Here is a 21,345-nt window from a genome sequence, read left to right as displayed (position 1 = left end):
TCATAGATGTGTTCAGAGATGAACCCTTTATAAATGTTGCAGTTGTATGCTGATGTGATCTCAGAGTGGAGGGCGTACATGCACACGTGGAACGTGCATTGTCTTGGTAGTAAATTAGTTTGCAAGGTGCTGCTGCTGGTGCTGCCCGTGAAACCTTTGTTTGAGTGGTCACGCCACTCTGTATTGCACTGGGTCGGCCCGGCTGGTCTCTTGGCCGTAAGAGTTTCCCGACTAGCCGCAGTCCTTTCTAAAGCCGAGAGGGAGGGAGGCCTTGGAGTTGTTTCCTCATCGGTCTGCAGTTGGAGCGCCCTCTGGGGCAGCTCTAGCACTGCCTGTGCTTAGGGACTTTCTCACGTTGCTGCCTTCCCATGACTGGGCTCTGTGCTGACCCGTGTGATCGCTGCCCAAAGGGGGCACCGAGCAGGAGTGGAGCGGAGGGCGCTTACAGCAGCAGGCCTCAGCGCCGAGGGGACTATTCCTGACCCACCTCGAGCGGCACGTGGCCTAGTAGGGCGGTGCTGTTGAGTTTGCCCCAGCACGGACCACTTACCTTTTATTACAGCACAAAATAGCGCAGCCAGTTCTTAGGAGGCTGGAGATGGGATTCCATCCCAGCTTATCTTCAGGCTCTCCGGCTTTAGGATTTACTGTTAAAAATTAAATAGGGGCAGTTAGGTGGCGCAGTGTGTAGAGCACCGGCCCTGCAGTCAGGAGGACTCGAGTTCAAATGTGGCCTCAGGCACACAGCACTCACTAGCTGTGTGACTCTGGGCAAGTCACGTAACCCTACTTGCCCTCACAAAAAAAAAAAAAAGAAGAAGAAGAAAAAATTTAAATAGACGCCACCTTCCTCTGTAAGACTCCAACCAACCGTCTTGTCCCTGGTTGGAGGGAACTTGAGCTGAGCACACAACCTGGCTTTTCTGGGGCACCCAGCCCTTGAGTCCTTGTCTTAGGCTGGGTTGGGCAACAACAATGGTGATGTAGTGAGAAGATGGCCAGGCTGGCTGAGAGGAGACCTGGGCTTGAACTGGGGTGCCGTCCCCAGCTCATTGGGTCCTTTGGCTGTGTGGACTTTGGGGCCCCTCACATGCAGAAAGAGGAGGTTGACCTGGAAGATGCTGGCTGTCTCCAGACAAGGTGTGGTCACTGAGGTCCCTGAGAAGCCACCTTGTGCCGGTCTTTCTGGGTTTGGAGACTGCTCTCAAGAAGTCCCTGGGCCTTCTCGCTGGAGGCCACCCTGAACTGAATTCATGTTTGCCTCTGCTAAGTGCACAGACCAAAGGGTGAGGAGAACTTTAGGGAGGGAAAAATGACTTCCCAATGGAAGGAGGCTTCCTGGAGAAGGTGCCCTCATCCAAGCGCATCTTGAAAGGCTAGTAGGGAGGATTCCAGGTGGGGGAGGCGGAGCAAGTCAGCCAGTAGTATTGGCTTGAGCAGGTGTGATGGAAAGGAGAGTGAGAGCCTGGAAGGGCAGGCTGGATGGAGGCAGCTTGCACAGGGCCAGCACCCTTCAATAAATGGTGTTGGCGAGGAGGGCATGCAGGCCTTCGTGAGTTTTGTGTAGGTCACAGATGGCACCGTTCTGTTTCAGAGTTAGCTGTGACTTCTGTGGCGTAGAATTGACCTATGTAGTGGTTCCAAATTGGCTTTCAAACCAAGGGATGTGGTGGCAAGAGTGCCCAGCCCTGGGAGCTCCTGCAACTGCTGGCCACGGGACCTCGGTCGAGTTCCTTCCCCTCTGAGTGGATCATGTGACAGGCAGAGCTGGGCTGTGGTGGCCCCTTCCAGCTTGGCCTGTTGGATTCTGTATGTGATCAGGCATGAGCCTCCCAGGCCATCAGCCACACTTGCTGATGGGACTTGGATTGGGGCAGTGCCGTGGAACTGTGACCCATCCTGGCTCTCCTTTCCAGATGTGATGGATGTTGCTTGGTCGCCTCACGATGCTTGGCTTGCATCCTGCAGTGTGGATAACACTGTCGTCATCTGGAATGCTGTAAAATTTCCAGGTATGAAGTCTTCACTCAGCCATTTTGCATGGAGGAGATCAGTGGGGGTGGGGGGGGTAGGCTGAGGTACCCTGTCTCTGTAAGTAGAGCAGAGGACGAGCATTCCTGATTGCTGTTCTGACTTAAGACTTGTTTTCTGAGTCTGCCACATTTCACTGGAAAGGAGAAGGGTGTCTCCCCGTGCTGGGGTCCTCATACATCAGTTCAGCTCCACAGGTGGCTTCCAGAGAAAGGAAGCGACCCCAGCCAGAATGACCGCCAGGGGCAGGGCCCAGGGCTTCTGACTCACGACCAGCTCTGACTATTCTTGGACCTGCTTTTCACTGCCTTCTGGCTCTGAGAAGCCCTGAGCCCCTAGGTGGGGCTCATGGCCAGGAGGTGGTCAGGACCCTCACCCTAGCCTTGAGTTAAAGCAGGGTGGCTGCCAGTTGACTGTTTGCCCAGTGCCCAGCCCCACTTTGGGAATGCTTCCATGAGCTCTTCCCAGAAGGAGCTTTCATGCCAGCTTCCTTTCCTTTTTAGATTTTGCCAGGTGGAAAGCATGTTTGGACACCTAGATGTCTGGCCCCTGGAATAGGGCCGTGCACTCAGCGACTAAATTGACCAGCTGGATTTTTCTCCTGGGGCGAGCTCCTCATGACCACTCTGACTTCAGAGGAGTGGGGGACCCTGGGGTGCTCACCATCTGTGGTTTTGCACTTTGCAGAATAGCTCACCCTCCCTTTGCGGCCTTATTTCCCAAGACTTTATGCTCCAGGCAGACAGGCGTGGCTCCTCACTATTCCTCGATTTCATCATGCTTCACAGAAATTCTTGCCACTTTACGGGGCCATTCTGGTTTGGTGAAAGGGCTGACCTGGGATCCTGTTGGGAAGTATATTGCTTCCCAGGCCGATGACCGCAGTTTGAAAGTGTGGAGGACCATGGACTGGCAGCTAGAAACCAGCATCACCAAGCCCTTTGACGAGGTATGAACCGCGAGTGCCCTGAGCTTGTAGGGCAGCGGCCAAATCCCTGGGGAGGCAGCAGTGGCACCATGCCTCCGTGGGGTGGGTGTCTGGGCCCTGCTGCCAGCAGGAAGGGTGGTTGGCAGGAGAAGCCTGGTACTTGGACATGGAGGTGCTGTCGTACCAAGGGGTCATCCCTCTCCCTCCTCGATTGTCCCAGACCCGGTTGTGAATGAAGTATGGGAAGGTCCTGGGGCAGCCTCATGACCTACCTCGTAGACCCAGCAAGGATTCCCATGGTGACTGAATCGGATGACATGATGCTTTGTGGACTTAGCACATTCCACATTGGCTTTCTGTTGGACATGCAGCTGACCCCACCCCTGGCCTCTAACATCCCATGTCTGAGGCTTAGCCACCATGCCCAACCTCGGCCTTGGCCTTTGCTCTCCTGCCTGCTGCCAGAGAGGGCCAGCCCTGTCAAGCTCCCCTGGTAGTGCCAACTCTAAATGACAGTGTCTGCAGCAGAGCTCGTGTTTAATAAATGTCGACTGATTTAAACCTTTGTGGGTGATTGCTCCTCTCTCCTAGTTTCTGGCTGCGGTGTTTTTCTTACAGTGTGTTTCTTCTGTCTTGAAGTGCTGTGTCTGCCACGTGAGGAGACTGGCTGTAGCCTCGGGGGGTTCTTTTTGTCTTTGTGTGTAGCTCCATAAGGAGAACCCAGGCAGGGACGGTTGTGGCTTTCAAAGCCCTCTCTCTCTCTCTCTCTGTGCAGTGTGGAGGGACGACCCACGTTTTACGTCTTAGCTGGTCACCTGATGGACACTATCTAGTCTCTGCTCACGCCATGAATAATTCAGGCCCCACCGCTCAGATCATCGAGAGGGATGGCTGGAAAACCAACATGGATTTTGTGGGGCACCGTAAGGCAGTGACAGTGGTGGTGAGTTTTCCCCACGTGTTTAGACATAGCTCCAGCCCAAGGGGTGGGATGGAGGGCAGCCGCAGCTTCCCCAGGGCTGTATGAATTGGGGTGCTTGGGATCTTGTGTGAGAAATGCTCTGTAAACCTAAATGTGGTGTGTAGATGTTAAAACGAGAGAGAGAAAGGGAGGAAGGAAGGAGCCCAGGAGGTGGCTGAGCAGACAAGGAATCCTCGGGCACCCCTTTTCCCCTTTGCTCCATGTACGTAGGCTGTCGGACGGCTCGTGGAGGCTGTCAGGGCATTCTTTAGGGAGCTGCCTCGTTTCCGTGCTGATGATTAAGGGAAATTAATAGTCCTGAAGGAGAGAACACCGGGTGGGAAAGAGTGCAAGGATTCCAGAATGGAGTCCTGGGCGGTGGGCCAGGTTAGAAGGGGAGAACAGAAACGGGAGGGGCATCCCCGGCCAGGACACTGGCACAGGGCTTTGGCAGACACAAAGTGTCAGCCAAAGGTGGGCCCTGCCGTGGTGCCCATGGACTGGCCATAGCTCCTCCCTCAGCTGCATCTGGGCCGCGATGGACCCGGAGAGCAACTGAGCTACAGGCTAGGCGCCATGCCCCATCTCCATTAAGTGGGATACAAAGGGGAGAGAGGCCCCAGCTGACTGGGGAAAACTAGCCGAGGAGAACTGGGCGTGCTGACCCTGAGCGTGGCCCAGTGCAAGAATGGAGACACCTTGTCCCTTTGACTTATTAGCCCTTGGCTTAATTTACCTGCTCTGTGCTTGCCTTGGACTCCAGGAACCTTTACTCAGTCACCTGGGGTCCCAGAGCAGTAGGCCCTCCTGACCTTTGTCCTCCCAGTTCCATAAATCTTACCGCTTTTGGGCATGGCATGCCAGGGGACCCCCACCTTCTGTGGCTCGAGTATGCTGCACGGCTCAGGGTGTGGGGAAGGCTTGACCCAGACCTCCTCATCAGCAGGATGAAGAGTTCTGATGATGACAGAGGGAGAGGGGCAGAGAATCTCAGAGGAGTGAACGTCCGGGGGTGGCCTTTAGAACAAGGAAGCTCCCAGGTTGGCTCAGGGAATGTGAGCAGCTCTCGGGCGCCTGGTGTGGACCCTGCCTAGACACAGAGTGTTCCTCCCAGCTGGGCCCTGGACTGGGAAGAGTCTGCTGGTATTATTTGGGACAGGTGCTCATGGGTGATTTGTTTGTTTGTTTGCATACAGAAATTCAATCCCAAAATCTTCAAGAAGAAGCAGAGGAATGGGAGCTCTACAAAGCCAAGCTGCCCGTACTGCTGCTGTGCTGTGGGCAGTAAGGACCGATCCCTCTCTGTCTGGGTGAGCCGCTGGGCCGGGGCTGGCTGGCAAGAGCCTCCCACAGGGCCGTACAGGGAAGGAGCGAGTGGCGGAGATGAGAGCCAACCCCTGCACTGCTGACATTAACTCCAGTGTCCTTTCTGCGGTGCCGTGCTGCCTCTCCTCTGGCTGGTCTGGGTAGGCTGGGCGGGGCAGCCTTCAGGTGGTGGTGAGGCTCCTGGCCAAGGTTCCAGGACTAGCGAGCCCTCCTGCTCCCAGCTGTCTCGGCCTTCCCTGCTTGCTGAGCCTTCTTTTCCACACCTTTGAGTATGGGATGGAAATGGTGGAGTCCAAGATTACTCCTGGGTTGTGAGCCTGAGGGACTGGGAGAAGGGCGGTGCCCTCAACAGAAATATGGAACGTGGAGGGGGTGGGGGCAGTTTAAGGGGAAGGAGATGAATTCTGCTTTGGACACATTGAGTTTAAGATGTCTACAGTATGTCCAGTTTAAAAGGTTATCAGGTAGTTGTAGGTGCAAGACTAGAGGTCAGCTGAGATAGTGAAGCAGGCCAGGTAGATCTGAGAATCATCAGCACAGAGATGATCATTAAATCAGTGGGAGCTGATAAGATCACCCAAAGAAGTGGTGCAGAGGGAGAAGCAAAGAGGGCCCAGGACAGAGCCCAGGGGGACACCTAGGGTGAGGGGTGGTGGTCTGGAGGAGGGCTCAGCAGAGGACAGAAGGAGCCAGCAGAGAGGGAGGAGGAGAAACAGGAGAGAGGGATGTCCAGAACAGGGAGAGGAAAGAGAATACCAAGTTGGGGAGAGCGGTGGACAGTGTCGCAGGCTGCAGAGAGGCCGAGAAAGGGGAAGGTGGAGAAAAGGCCACTGGATCTGGTCACTGTGGAGAGAGCAGTTGCGGGGGAATGATGAGGTTGGAAACCAGATCGTCATGGGCGAAGGAGAGAGAGTGGGGGCTCCTGTTGTAGATGTCTTTTGGAGGAGTTTAGCCCCAAAGGGCAAAAGAGAAATAGGACAATAATTAGAAGGGATGAAAAGATCAAGTGAAGGTTTTTAGGATGGGGAGACATGGGCACGTTGGTAGGAGCAGGTAAATAGCCGACAGAGAGGGAGGGATTGAACGTAAATGATGGGGGGGGGCAGTCTGCTAGAGGGGATGGAACAAGATGACTTGAACAGGTAGAAGGGTTAGCCTTGGCAAGGAGAAGGGCAGCCTCATCATGGGAGGTGCAGGGGTGAATGAGAAGGTGGCAGAAGTCATCTGAGAAGAGGGAGCGCATGGGACATGGTCTCAATAGGAGGTTCTTCAGAACCTCCGCTGAGAGGGCAGGGTCTGGGGGGACCATGGAAGGTTCGGGGGCAGAAGCCACTGTAGAGAGTGGACTAGGGAGGTAAGGAGCGAGGCGCAGTGAGGGCCCAGCTGAGGTGTGTGACATAAATCTGCCGGGCCTCGTGACTGGAAGGTCACCACCAGAGCATGGCCTGCTGAGACTCCCTGAGACCCAAGGCCAGTCAAAGTCTTCAGGCTTCATTCTTCCCATATCAAACCAGGACTGGTCTAGGTCAGGGCTGGGAACCTGTGGCTTTAAGATGAAAGGATTTGCTCTGCAAAACTTGGACTCGGTCAGAAGGCCGAACCCGAGGACCAAAAGGCCATGTGTGGCCTCGAGGCCACGGGCTCCCCAGTCCTGGTAGGTGACTGCCCTTCCAGCCCTTCCAGCGCGAGGTTTGTTGAGGTTTGTGAAACAGCCAGCTCTGCTCTCCTATAGCCTGTCTCTTCATGCTCTAGACAGAGTTGGAGGGAGGGGAATGGACCGTGGAGCCACCTCATTGGTGCCTTTTTTAAGTTTAGCTCAGTTAAAAGCAAGTCATGAGTTTATCAGTTTAGCACAGCAAACCATCCTGGTGGCCATCTTATCTACCCCCTTTGTTTTACAGTGGCAAGAATTTAGAATCCTGTAGTCTTAGCTGCGGTACAGGCAGGACCTTAGAGGATGTCTAGTCCACCTTTCATTTTACAGTTGAGGAAATTGAGGCACAACTTTCCCAAAGTCACTGGGTCAGTGTCAGAAGCAGGATTCAAACCTAGCTCTTTCCTGAGTCCTAGGCTAGCACCCTTTCGGCCACAATACGTCACCTTACATTCACTCAGACATGGCGGCCTCAAACAACACTTGCCAATAGACGCTGTCAGGGCAGCCCGGCACCCAGAGAGCAGGGCTAGGTGTCAGGAACACTGGGTTTGCATCCTGCTGCTGCCAGCTTTGTCAGGTTACTTCACTTGTCTGGGCCTCAGGTGGTGACACCTGCATTGGCAGAGGGAGTCCTCGGCACTAACAAAATCGCTTCATTTCTAGGACCTTGTTTACAAGTGACTGGAGTAGGGATTGGTCAAGTGGTGGGTGGGGAGGGAGGACACTGGTCTGGGCCTGGGTCCCAGCAAGCATTGCTTGGCTCGGGCACCGAGTGAGCAGCTGTGCCCGGGGCAGGGGCTGTGTTCTCAGAGTCTCTGGGGATAGCTGGCTCTACCCACTTAGCTCCGGTGAGGTGGCATGTGCTTGAGCACTGTCGGCTCCTCATTCTTGTTCTCGGGCCTTCCTCGAGTCTTGGGGCTCACACACACGTAGTCTCGTGAGGGGCCTCTGTGGGGTCTCCCTGAACTCTCTCTTTTCCTCTCCCTCCAGCTCACTTGTCTGAAGCGGCCATTAGTTGTCATCCACGAGCTGTTTGACAAGTCTATCATGGACATCTCTTGGTAAGCAGAGTTTTAGTTCCTTCTCCCGAGACCAAAACACTTGTACGATCCAGCCACGCAGGGCTGTGCACTCAGGCACAGCTCATCCCTTTTGGCCCCTTTGTTTTGAAGGGCCTCGGTGGCCAGGCTTTAGGTGGCTGGTGAGAGTCCCTGTACACACGCCCAGGCCGCCATCTGACCTGCAACCCGAGAGAACGCTGTGTAACCAGGCTCATTTGCTGTGCGAAGCGTGCGGTCTTAGACTCCCCCGGAAGGCCACTGGGCCTCTGGCCTAGTCTCAGACAGCGTTCTGGTGTGTGCAGGGCAGAGTGGGAAGTGACCAGGATAGTGGGCTCATGTCCTTGCCCATGTGGGACTCCTGGTCCACTCTCGTGGCCTTCCTCTGCCTCTCTGTAAATGGAGAGTGATTGGTGACCCTCGAGTTTGCAGGCTCCCGGGTCATGAGGGAAGCATTGGATTTGGAGTCAGGAAAGTCCTGCGCTGACTCCCTGAGCCCGGTGAAATCCCCTGGCCTCTGAGCCATTCCCTGCTTGTCTGGGGTACTTTCCTCCCAGGAGCATGGTCAGAATCGAGGGAAGTCCTTGCACCCCAGAGAGCTGCCCTTTCAAGTCCTCGAAGCTCCCACTGAGTAGGAGTGCTCGATGTTGCTAGTTAGCTTCTGCTTGGCTAGGAGTCGCTGAGAAGAGCTGCCTGTTATCCAGGGGAGAGTTCACTGCTTTGATTCCTTTGCAGGACCTTAAATGGACTCGGCATCTTAGTGTGCTCCATGGATGGCTCCGTAGCCTTTCTGGATTTCTCCCAAGACGAGCTTGGGGACCCCCTGAGTGAGGAGGAGAAGGTACTGAGCTAGCCTCCTGCTCTTCTTGTCTCGTTATCACCTGCAGGCACAGAGAGGTGGGGGAAGCCCCGGCAGGGAGTCCCTCATCCCTCGTGCCCGGCCTGCTGTGCACACCTGGCACCTGGTGTCTCGGGGGAAGAAAGTCAATAAAGAGGGCATGTTCCCGACCTAGTCTCCCATCCTCCTCCTCTCTCTGCTTTAAAGCAGCAGCTGCTGTCCTCGGGAGAGTGTCTCCCTGCAGGGAGGGTTCTGTGCGGGGTGGCGAGACACAAGCACAGGTGGTCCTGGCCCTCAGGGGCCTCGATTTTCCCCGGAATGTCACAGAGGGGTTTGGATCTTGGATCTGTTCCATTTCCAAATATATTCTCCCCTCCCCACCCTCCCAGAGGATAACAGAAGAGAGAGACTGGCCAGCCCGTTGGCCGTGCCCACTGCCCCAAGGGGTGTTCCCTATCTGTAGCCCCACCCCCGGAGGAGAGGCCAGAGTCAGACCTCCGCCCCTGTGAGGCAGACACCTAGGGCTTTGGGAGGCAATCGCTCCTCTAAATACAGGTCGGAGGGATCTCCTTCTAAGCCTCTTATCCTTGGAACCCCGCTCCAAACTGGTTTTAATGGGTCTCTTTGAGGGGACAGACCAAGGACCTGCAGGTCCCAGAACTGTTTTATATCAAGCTCCAAATAGTCCAGCTGAAGAAGGCCAAATCCAGACGTCCCCCTTTCCCAGTGCCCCTCCTCTGTGCTCCCTCTAAGCTCTGTAGCATAAGGCATTTTCAGAGACTGATAGATCCTGGGCCTGCTTCTTCCCCCGCTCATCGTCCTAGAGTGGTTCCGTGGTGTGGGCATGGCCACAGCAGGCCTCATCAGCTGGTGGACTGGAGGCAAGGCAGGGATGGTCAACCCGATGTCTCCCCAGCCCCGTCCCATGTCGTTCCCAAGGCAGGATGAGGCGATGTTTCTCGAGGATGTTATAGCTACAAAGGTCTATAAAAAGATCAGCTGTGGTTGGGGTCTCTCAGCCCTGCCTCCCCCGTGGTTGACCTTACTCTGGGTCTGACCTGGCAGCGATGGGCAGCACAGGCCCTCTGGAGCCCCAGCCAGGCCAGCCGCTCTCAGCTCCCCAGACCCTGTGACCTGAGCAGAGTCACTCTTCAGCTTTAGGCTTGGCCCCCTGCTCTGGGGAGCTCCCATGGGCAGAGGTATCACCTTTGTGGAGCCCCTTCTGCTCATTAGGCCTTAGTGGACAGGAGTTAATGAGAGCCTCAGCAGCAGCTTTTGGTCATCAGAAAGGGGGAAGAACGTGAGGGTGCTCACTCACCGGCCGCAGCCCGGCCTCTAGCCAGGCTGTATGGAGGGGCTTCTGGGAGGGACCCTGGTGCTGAGTAGGTAGCATGCTCTGGGCTCCATTCCTCCTCGTGTTCCTGATGACATGTGAGAAGTGGGCTGTGGCAAAGAGTCACCTCCCAGCGTGGCCTTGGGCAAGTCCCTTCTCCTCTCTGAGCCCATTGCCTCCTCTGTAAATGGGGATGGTGACGCTCCCACTCACCAGGCGGTTGGGGCCGAAAAGCTTTTGTCTCAGCGAGAAGGGGCATGAATGTTGAGGGTCTTTGTAGACACGAGTGTCTTGATTTGCAGCAGTCCCTGAGGTTGTGGTGTGGATTCCAGAACCTTACCTGTCAAAGCCTTTTTTCATTCTCAGAGCCACATTCACCAGTCCACCTATGGGAAGAGCCTTGCGGTGATGACAGAGGCTCAGCTCCCCACCACCATCATCGAGAACCCTGAGATGCTCAAGTACCAGCAGAGGCAGCAGCAGCAGCTGGACCACAAGAACGTGGCATCCCGGGAAGCTGGCTCCAACCCCAAAGTGGCCAGCATGGTGAATGGTGAGAGCCTGGAAGACATCCGAAAGGTGGGTCCCAGCCTGAGCCCCGAGGGCCTGCCTTCAGAGGGCTAGCTTCAGGCTGGTGCAAGCTTCCTGTCTGCAGGGAGAGATCAGAGCAGTGTCAGCGAGAGCATGACCAGAGTCGGTGTGGGAGTGAGGGCCGAGTCCTGTGGCTCGTTGGGTCTGTTGGAGAACTTCAGAGCTTGACCCTGAATCGAGACCGTCCAGCCTGGGAGTGGGCCCGGAAGGGCAGGGGTAATGGTGAAGGAGGGCCCTCCGGAGAGAGATGAGGAGTGACGTGGAAGCAGGGTCGTAGCTTGCAGGGCTAGTCAGAGGTGGGAAGGCCTCTGGGGCGGGGATGCCAGCAAGGAGCTGGCAGCCCAGGCCGAAAGTGCAGAGGGCCTGATGGGGGAGAGGGGGAGAGCTCTTGTGGAAAGAAAGGGATGAGCCTGTGTGTTTCTGACTCAGAGGGCCTTTTGGGTCTCTTCCGCCCACGAATAGGCAGAGCCCTCGTTGGCTGTCTCCATCTGGGGCAGGAGGGCTGCACTCTTTTGATGTCCTGGCCCCCTTGGGTTGTGATGCTCAGAGAGCCCTTCTCAGAATCAAGGATTTTAAATGCTTAAGATAAAATGCATAGAGTTCCACAGGTGACTACTACCATTCAATTAGAGCTGCCAGAATGGTTAGGAAAAGACAAGTTCACAAACCCCAGTGCAAGAACCTCTGGTTTCAGAGGACCTGACCCTCTGCGGCTTTGTTTGCTTTCTTGGTTAAGATTAAGAAGATAAGGGGCAGCTAGGTGGTGCAGTGGGTAGAGCCCTGGATCCAGGAGGACCTGAATTCAAATCCAGCCTCAGACACATAACACTTACTAGCTGTGTGATCCTGGGCAAGTTACTGAACTCCATTGCCTAGCCAAAAAAAAAAAAAGATTAAGAAGATAAAAAAAAGGAAGCTGGCCTAAGTCTTCTTGGACAACCCCAAAGTCTCTCTGGAAATACACATTTTTCTCTCACAAGAGTCTCCTGGAGGTCCTGATCTTTTAAGTTCACCCACTAGGTCATCTTGGTTCCATCATGGCCCTGGACCTGCTCGCTTTTCTTTAGATTTTCATCTCAGGTTGATTTCCTGGGCTTGCTGTGGCCCTTGAATGTGCGGAAAGCTGGTGGGGAGATTTTAGGGAGGCAGCAGCTGGTACTTGCCTGGGAGGCTAAGATCAGTCTGCTCGGGACGACAGAAGGAAAGGGAGTCCTGTCTTCCCCAGGGCTCCATCTGCTCAGTCCAGCCTCTCTGCAGTACTTGGGCATGAGAGAGAGGGGGCTTCCTTTTCATTTGTATTGTTTTTCCTTGGCAGAATCTATTAAAGAAGCAAGTAGAAACACGGACAGCTGATGGTCGGAGGAGGATCACGCCCCTTTGTATCGCTCAGCTGGACACTGGGTATTCATCAGAGTTTTGTTTTTTTCTGTTACCTGTAGAAGCCTTAATCTTGTTTTATTTTGGAGTTTGCCTGGAGGATGGCTGCAGCCATTCCTTGTGTGTTGCCTTCTTGGAGTCTTCAGGCCTTGATGTGACATGATGTGTCTCTCCATTTATCCCTAGGGCATCTTCCCAGCTTGGGAGCAGTGAGATTCTGGGCCCCAGGACCCAACTGGCCTTCTCTCTCTGCTAGCTAGCCATTTTTACTGGGCATGGGCCTAAGGGCCCTGACCCAAACCAGTGTGTGTTAGGAAGGCTTCCTAACTTGAGAGATCACCACTTGGGCTTATAGATGTGACTGAAGCAAAGCCAGAGGTGCCCCCAGACTTTATCCTCACCCTGGCTCTTCCCACCATGCTGGGTTTGCCTTGACATTGTGGCCACCATCATCCCCCATGCCTTCCTTTCTTCCTGGTTTCTCGTGATAGCCACAGAATCATAGGATTGGGGACGGGACCTTAGCAGCCATCTTGCCTTACTGTCCCACTTCACAGAACAGGAAAGTAAGACTGTTGATGAGTATAGTAACCTGCCAGAATTCAGACCCACATCTTCGATTGCCAGGCCTGGTGTCCTTTTCCACTGTGCAGCTCTGTGGTGACTTGGGGCCCTGTTCATGCCATTTCCTCTTCTGGATGACATTCCATCATCCTTATCACTTGACCAGGAAGGAACCATGCCCTCAGGCCATTCCATGGCCCAGCTAGCTCCTTCTGGAATGATCTGTAGAACAGCCCTCTTCTTTCCCTGATGTTCCAAAGCAGCAGGTAGTGAGTCTCCCATCATAGAAGGTACACGAGCAGAGCCTCAATGGCCATTTGTCTGAGAGGCCATGAAGAGGCTTCTTATCCCCATTTGGGTTGGTCTTCTGAGGGTGCTTCCAGGTCTGAAACGTCTGTCTTAGACCTCCACCCCCACGGCCATGCTTGGACGTGGCAGTGTATCTTGCTGGGAAGGGATCATCATGAATTTTTAGATCCTTCTTGAATAGAGGCCTGCTCTGAGGTTCTCCTGCCTCCCAGTTACCATCCACTGAGTAATCATGCTTCCTAGTCTGACAGATTGAGCTGAATATACACTACACTTCTCCTCCCAAGTGTGTATCAAACCTGTCATCTAGAGTTGAGGGGTTTTTTAAAGTGTATGCATGGGTATGTGTGTATGAATGCACGTTTTTCCCAAGACCGTCTCATCCTCAGGTGCAGCCTCCATTCAGGAATGACCTCTATTTAGTCCAGTATTCTGTGTCCTAAATTTATCAGCTTCCCTCTTCCTTCAGACACGTGTAGAACAAGGTGGCTGGTGCAGGTGAGAGGACCGTGTGCAGGCTCAGGGAGAGCGGAGGAGGGAGAGGGGAGCTGAACAGTGCTCTCCCCTCTGGAGCCCCCATCCCCACTGAGCTGATAAGCTGTGCTGACCAGAGTTGGAGCCTGAGGCTGTGACTCACGAGAAGGTCAGGATCCCCCGCTCTCCCCCAGAGTGGTTTGCAGAGCCAGCCTGTGCTGGGCACTCAGCCAACTTGGCCCCTGGCTGGTTCACGATCAGGTCCTGGAACTAGCTTTGAGTTGACTTTTCTGTTTGCCTCTGTAGAATTCAGTGGCTTTCCTTTCAAGAGGCAGGAGGGCTGTGACTGTGATGAGGGTGACGATGGTGATCACGAGCGGAGCTCTTATTTGTGAAGTGCTTTTCCTCCCGAGGACCCTGTGAAATAGATAATGGAGATATTTAGGGTTTGGGCTCTTTTTGCAGATGAGGAAACTGAGGCCTAGAGAGATAGAGTGATTTTTCTAAAGGTCACACAGCTAGTCAGTGGCTGGGCCAGACCCCAGGCCAGTCTTCAAGTCCAAGACCAGGCCCTCTCCATCCACTACAGTGTGGTGCCAGATGTGTGTTGTGCCTTACACTTTTTAAAGCATTTTCTTCACACTTGGATGAAGCTGCACCCTAAACCTGAGTAGCCAGTGGGCTCACCACCCTCAGCCCCCCTGGCATGGACAGCCTACAGGGCCTTTCCCTGCCCCGTTCATTCCTGGGTGCCCCAGCAAAGTCAGGCTGCCAGGATGCTTTTGGCGGGCTCTCCCCTAGACACTGGGCACGTGCCCTTCGGAGGCGGGGGCTGGCCCCCAGCTGTCCAGAGTGCTCAGCTGTGCTCTGCCCTATGCTGTCCCTTGCCTTGGAGTGCAGGTTGGTCCTAGCTGTCGGGAGGGACAGGTGGTGGAGAAGCAAAGGCTGTCAACCTCAGGCCCTGACCCAGTGCCCTGCTGTCGAGACTGCTAGCTCTTGTCTAGTGAGGCTTTGTAGAATGTCTGGGCTGGGAGGGTCAGAGAACATGCAGCATCATAGGCAGAAGGGCCTGAGAACATGGAATGTCATGGAGGGAAGGGCCTGAGAACAGAGAATACCAGAGATGAGAACTGCCAGCCTCCACGTGGAACGTCAGACCTCAAAGGCGTCACCCGTAGAGTGTAGAACATAGACCGGGCCCCTCCTGGAAAGACCTTAATAAGTCACCTTGTGTTCTGACTCCTTCATTTTCTAGAGGAGGACTCGGAGGCCCAGGGTGGGACAGGGATTTACTCCCATGTACTCAGTGATGGCCCAGCTTGGGACCACGGCTGTGGCCTCCTCACAGCCAGGCCAGGCCTCTTCCTGGTGCCCCGTGCTGGTTGGTAGGTCAGCCATTGCTCCTGTAGAAAGGGTAAGGAAGGGAGGGCACCTAGGTGGCACAGTGGATAGAGGACTGGCCCTGGATTCAGGAGGACCTGAGTTCAAATTCGGCCTTAGACACATAACACTTACTAGCTCTGTGACCCTGTGCAAGTCACTTAACCCCATTGCCTAGCCAAAAAAAAAAAAAAAAGAAAGGGTAAAGAGGCTGCTTGTTTCACTTACTTCAGACGCTTCCTGAGTAGGAAGGAGCAGCTCAGAACCGAAGGTGGCGGCAGGTAGGGCCAGTGGTGAGAGCTCCTCCTTCAGACGTGACTCTTCAGGGTTTCCGTTGACACCTTGACCGAAGGTTGGTGGCTTGCAGTAGGAAAGGGGTTGCGTTAGGCCCTCTTGGTTGTCGTTTCTGTGAGATGGAGACAAGGTTATGGCCTTGTAGCTCGCCCTGGGTGAGCCACACGCCTGGTTTATTTTTGGAAGCAGGAGGACCCTAGAGACGAGAACACAGGCTAGGGCGTTGTGTGGCACGTCACTGAAGCGTGACTGTGCCGAGCTCTCTGATGCATGTGGGACGGGGCCCCTCTACACTCTGCTTCTGCTTTCATTTCTCAGTGGTCCTGTTCCCAGCCAAGGACTTTCTCTTCTGTCCTTCCTCATCCCCAGGGCCATGCCAGGCTTTGCGTGCAGATGCATTACTAAGTGTTTGCAGACTCCCTGAGTCAGCCAACAAGCATTCATTAAGTACCTTTTGTGAGCTGGGTGCCCCAGAGAAAAACAGGAAAGTGATGATGCCTCCCCTGAGGGGGCTTGCATTCCTCAAGGAAGACTGCATGGATGGACATGGGGCTCCTGTAGAGCAGATAAAGAAGAGATATGAGGTCGTTGTGACCAGGAGGTTAGTGGCATTTGGGACACATCAGGACAGACTTTAAGGAGAAGGTGCCCCTGAGCTGAATACTGAAGGCAACCAGGCATGCTAAGGGTGAAGGTAAGGAGGACGAGCTCTCCTGGCGTGGGAGACAGCCGGTACAAAGGCCCAGAGATGGGAAATGAAGCACTGTTAGTGAGGACAGGACCAGAGTGTGCATGAGGAGGCTGGGGAGGCGGCTGGCAGCCGGCTTGAGGAAGGCTTGGAGCTAACAGCATTTGCGTGCCCCGTCGCCCATTTGTCAGGATGGCAGGTGAACGAGGCTGACCCCATTGGCTGATCTGGGCATAAACACAGGTGGCGTGGGCCAACCTGTGATCTTACCATGTGGCTGCTCCCTGTACCCACTGGCACGGATGCTCATCCCTACACACTGCCTGTGCTCAGAGGCTTTCCAGCTTTTCAGGAGCCTTGGGTCACCATGAAGCACAGGAAGAGACCTGGGAGGCACTGCCTTCCTTGGACATATCCCCAGAACTATCTTTGTCTCAAGACAGCAATCCAGTGTTAAGTGCAGACACCTAGATGTCAAGAGGCCTAGTCTCGTGTGTGTGTGTGTGTGTGTGTGTGTGTGTGTGTGTGTGTGTGTGTGTGTGTGTGTGTGTGTGTGTTGTGTCTGTGGGCATTGACAAGGCCTGAACTTTTCTGTGCCTCAGTTTTCTCATGTATGAAATGGGAATAAAGATATCCCTGCTCTACTTTTGCTTGACTCTGTGGGATCTTGTGAAGCCCAAATGAAATGACTTTGAAGCTGCGAAAGTAAAAAAGGCCATATAAACACGGGGCATCATTATGGGCCTCTGAGGAGAGGGCTTGGGGGGGGAGGGGTGAGTCGATGGCTCCCCTCTCTGTATCAGCCCTTCTAGCCTTCTGGGTCTGGAGACTAAGTGACTAAGCCCAGGTCTCACTGTGAGTCTTGGAGGTCACACGGGGCCACCTGAATTCCTTTTGTGTTGATGGGGTGTGGGGTGGAAGCCCGAGAAAGGCCGGAGAGCGGGCTTGTTCCAGCATCACTGCTGGCTCTCACAGGGATCTGTTCTGCTTCTGTGCAGGGACTTCTCCACGGCCTTCTTTAATAGTATTCCTCTCTCGGGATCGCTGGCAGGCTCCGTGTTGTCTTCTCAAAGTAACCAGCAGCTCATGGCGCTAGACTCCAATACCACCAACTCCCTCAGCACGTCGAAACCTTCCGTGGAGCCTGCGGCATCGAGTCTGAAGCCCGCAGGGGATGCTGCCAATAAAGACAGGTCAGTCCGTGGGAATGGCTGGCTCTCAGGGGGTCCGTCCGTCAGCCGCTTAGGGCCCCTGAATGTCAGGTTTGGATGCATTCCCATCTTGCCACCAAGTCTCGCTTCAAAGTGTTCTCCCTGCTTTCAGTTCTCGTCGTCTCCTGTCATGTAGGTGGTGATCATTCGGTTCGCGTGACTGGCGGTTGTGTGTTCCCAGCTTTACCGGGTGTAGTCCCTTGGTGGTGGTCACACGCCGTGGCCTACCCATGCACACCACACTGTGCAGTGCCGTGCCACACCACACGGGGGCAGTGGGGAAGAGTGATGATTGCTGTGTTTTGGGAGGGATTTTGTATCACAGAGAACACTGGAAGCCGTATCTTTCACGTTGGGATGCTGCCTGATTTTCTCCTCTCTCTCCTTCTGGGGTCTCTGCTTCAGAGAGCCCGACTCTGATGGGCTGGCCACGGTGTTCAAATGCCCGACGTAGGCTTGCCAAAAAGCGGAGAGCTCCTGTGGGGCAGGCGCTCCCGTGGCAGTCAGGAGCAGTGATACAGGGACACTCTCAAGGAATGGATTGGGAGACACGGGAGACGCTGGCACAGGCCCGCTCTGTTCTCTGAGCAGAGCAGAGTGGAAGGCACTCAGAAGAAATGTGAGATGTGCCCATTTAGAGAGTCCAGCACAGACGTTCACACGGACCGTTTGTGTCCGATGTGGTGGAGCCTTCGAACTCATACCGGTCCGATCAGCCGCGTGACCCTGGCGTGGCATTCTTCGAGAACAGAGGACAACCAGTAACCAGCGTCTTCAGGAGTTGGCCGGGATCTCTCGTCACTCGCTCCATACCCTGGTTCATCCACCTGCATGTAGGACATTGCACCCCCTTTGTCCTGTGGAGAGTTGAGCTGATCTCTTTAACACATTTAGCGCCCCCATCACATGACGTGAATGTCATCTGTGCCTTCAGAGAACCGCACCATCGGCTCTTTTTCCCATCCTTTGCTTCCTGAGTGATATTCCTCTGGCCACTTCCTTTCCAGAGTCCCCTTTTTTTTTTAAGAGGAGGGAAGTGTTCAGGGTCACACAGCTAGTAAGTGTCTGGAGCTGCATGTGAGCCCAGGTTCGCCTGACTGCAGGGCTGACGTGCTCTCCGCTGTGCCACCCAGCCATTCTCATTCAGTAGTCCACTCTTCAGTGAGTGTGTGCTCCACCGGCTCCCCGGAAGCTGGTCCTGGGCAGCCTTGTCTTCGAGACCTCTCTTGGAGCTCATTTCTGCTTGTTGGATAGCTTTGATTTTTAGCAGGTTTTCCCGTACATCAGAATTCTCTTTTTGCCCCTGACAGTGGCTCAGCAGTAACACATCAGGTCTTTACCCTATGAATAGTTGGTCAGTCAGCAAGCTTTTATTAGGCACCTGCAGTATACAGGCCTTTCTTGCCCTCAAAGAACAAGCATTCTCTCAGGGTGGCAGACGTTCATAAATAAGCTTGTAGAAAACACACACAAAAGCATTGCCAGGCAAATGTGGGATGGGGAGACCCCTCACAGGTGGTGATACATGATTTGGAGGAAACTGAGGAAGTTAAGAGGTAGAGGGGAGGTGGGGATGACATGCCAGGTGTCCGGGGCAAGCAGCACAAAAGCCTGGAGGTGGGAGATGGATCATTGTTCCTGAAGAACAAAGAGACTGCCAGTTAAGCTGGACCAAAGAGTGCAGGAAGAGGGAGAGTGATGGGATATGAGAAGGTTGGAAAGGGAAGTTGAACCTAAATTGGGAAGAAATGTAAAAGCCAGACAGAGTCTGTGTTTGATCTAAACAGCGACAGGGAGTTGGGAGTTTGAGTAGGAGAAGGGCACTGTTGGGTGTGCACTTGAAGACAATCCCGTTGGCAGTTTGGAAGTGGTCCAGGCGAGTGGTGCCCGTGTGAGTGGAGTTGATGCAGGGAGGCCAGAGATAGAGAGAGGGGAGTGGTGCCAGGAGATGCGAGGAAATGAGGGATCAAGGGTGATGTGGAGGTAGAGATCCTCTGGAACAAGGATGATGCTGCACGGCCTCAGCAGAGAGGGGAAGTGGGCAAAGGGGAGGGTTTGAATTCTTTTTTGGCATCCATTTCCAAATATCCAGGAGGCAGTTGCAGGTGTGTGACTAGGGCTGGATATAGAGATAATAATGAAACTGCAGAAGCTGTTGAGGTTCGAATGATAGTAAGTGAGACTGTTTGAGATTCACAGGACATCAGTACTGGCCTAGTGATGGAAGGCAATGGTGAATCAAGGGAGAACAGAGCTGCGTGTTTTAGTGGCTCCTGCCTCCTTGCCCCCTCCCAGAGAACTACTCCTTAGGGACCGTGTTTTTGCCTTTCTTTGTTTCCCCAGCACTTAACACAGTGCCTGAATTGTGGTAAGACTTTAGTAAACACTTGATGACTGGCTGACTTTATGAAACAGAATTTTTTAAAAAGAGAAAACCATCTCATTGAAAAAAGCAACAGAGTCTGACGGAACCTATAGCGTGTCTCCCCCTGGTCCACCTTCATATTGTATTTCCTCTGGGGGGCCACTGAGGTCATTCTGACCTCTGTTACTTTTCACAACTTGTCCTTTTTCTCTCAGACCTGAGTTTTCTCTTTGTGTCTTCAGCCTTTCATTTTGGAGAGTGTTCCACGCTTCTCTGGCTAATTGTATCCTGTAGAATTTCAGGATAGAGGATCTTACTTATTTTTGATTATGAATCTGTTGAAATCTGCTTTCCCAAAGGAGTGTGGCCTCTGGCTACTCTGGCCTTTTCTCCTAAGTTCCAATCATTTCCACCCTAGCTCTTCCTTGTTGGTAAGAAAGAGATCAGAATAGATTTTCCTTCTTATTAGTTTTTCCTCCTATTGAAGGATGAAATTCCTACGCTGAATCAGGAACTTACTAGCTGCTCTTGCTTTTGGCAGAGAGAACTGCAGAAGCTGTACGGGTAATAGAAATCCGTAAGTCAAGCATTTATTAAGTACCTACTATGTGCCAGGCACTGTGCTGAGTGCTGGGAATGCAAAAGAGGCAAAAGACAGTCCCTGCCCTCAAGTTGCTTACAGTCTAGTGGCGGAGACAGTGTGCAAACAGATATATTCAACGCAAGCTATGTACCAGATGAGTAGGAAATAATTAAAGGAGGTTAAATTAGAGTTAAGAGAGATTGGGAAAAGGCTTAGTTGGGACTTAAAGGAAGCCAGGGAGGTCAGTGGTCAGAGCAGAGGAAGGAGGGTGTTCCCAAGCATAGGGGATGGCCAGAGAATGCCTGGAGCCGAGAGATGGAGTTTCATGTTCATGGAACAGCCAAGAGGCCAGGGGATTGAAGAGTACATAAGGTATAAGAAGACTGGAAAGGTGGGCAGGGGTTAGGTTTTGAAGGCTTTGAATGCCAAACAGAGCATTTTGTATTTGCTCCTGGAGACAATAAGCTGTCATTGGAGTTTATTGAGTAGGTAGTGACATGATCAGACCTCAGCCTTAGGAAAATCCCCATGGAGGATGGACTGGAAAGGGGAGAGATGAGGCAGACAGACCCCCCCAGCAGGCTATGGTAGCAGTCTAGGCCTGAGGTAACGAGGGCCTACATCAGAGGAGAGAAGGGGGTGTACGGAGAGATGCTGCAGCCGTGACATCGACAGGCCTTGGCAGTAGCTTGGAAAATGGGGTAAGGGATGAGAGACGGGAGTCCAGGATGACTCCTTGGTGGAGAGCCTAAGGGGCTGGGAGGAAGGTGGTGTCCTCTATAGTAATAGGGAAGGGAGGAGGGGGCAGGTTGGTGAGTTCTGTTTTGAACACATTGAGTTGAAGGCGTCCATAGTACAACTGACAGTCCATTAGAGATGTGAGATTGGGCGTGGACAGAGATGTTGAGTCTGGAAAGGTAGATTTGAAGATCCTTATCACAGAGATGGTCATTAAATGACTGGGAGCTGATGGGAGTACCCGGTGAATTAGAAAGAGAGAGAAGTGAAGAGGGCCCAGGGCAGAGCCCTGACCTTTATGTGAGCTCAGGGAAGATCCAGCCAAGAAGACAAGAGGAGTTGTCTGAAGGGGAGGAGGAGAACCAGGAGAGAGGGATGTCCAGAAAAAGAACAGGGAAGAGAATACCAAGGAGGACCATCTATAGTCATGTGAAAAAATGCTCCAAATTACTATTGATTAGAGAAATGCAAATCAAAACAGCTCTGAGGTACCATATCACACCCATCAGATTGGCCAACATGACAAAACAGGAAAATGACAAATGTTGGAGAAGATGTGGGGAAATTGGAACACTAATGCATTGTTGGTGGAGTTGTGAAATGATCCAGCCATTTTGGAGAGCAATTTGGAACTATGCC

At 53.5% G+C, this 21,345-nt stretch overlaps 1 protein-coding gene across 3 annotated transcripts in view; it reads left to right on the top strand.

The window, feature by feature from the left end:
• The window catches only part of HIRA (histone cell cycle regulator), an 86,114-nt gene that overhangs the window by 42,063 nt on the left and 22,706 nt on the right, over positions 1 to 21,345 (top strand). For all 3 annotated transcript variants that reach the window (XM_078154451.1, XM_020996404.2, XM_020996405.2), the window contains 9 exons: positions 1,917 to 2,012; positions 2,820 to 2,980; positions 3,735 to 3,902; positions 5,117 to 5,230; positions 7,894 to 7,964; positions 8,697 to 8,802; positions 10,499 to 10,711; positions 12,039 to 12,124; positions 16,808 to 17,002. In XM_078154451.1, coding sequence (XP_078010577.1) covers positions 1,917 to 2,012; positions 2,820 to 2,980; positions 3,735 to 3,902; positions 5,117 to 5,230; positions 7,894 to 7,964; positions 8,697 to 8,802; positions 10,499 to 10,711; positions 12,039 to 12,124; positions 16,808 to 17,002 — 1,210 coding nt within the window. The remainder of the gene's footprint in view (positions 1 to 1,916; positions 2,013 to 2,819; positions 2,981 to 3,734; positions 3,903 to 5,116; positions 5,231 to 7,893; positions 7,965 to 8,696; positions 8,803 to 10,498; positions 10,712 to 12,038; positions 12,125 to 16,807; positions 17,003 to 21,345) is intronic.

This window comes from Phascolarctos cinereus, unplaced genomic scaffold (genome assembly GCF_003287225.1).
Source record: "Phascolarctos cinereus isolate Bilbo 61053 unplaced genomic scaffold, phaCin_HiC Scaffold_4;HRSCAF=312, whole genome shotgun sequence".
Lineage (NCBI taxonomy): Eukaryota > Metazoa > Chordata > Mammalia > Diprotodontia > Phascolarctidae > Phascolarctos > Phascolarctos cinereus.
The sequence above is the reverse complement of the archived record's forward strand: the minus strand, read 5'-3'. Positions and strand labels throughout refer to the sequence as shown.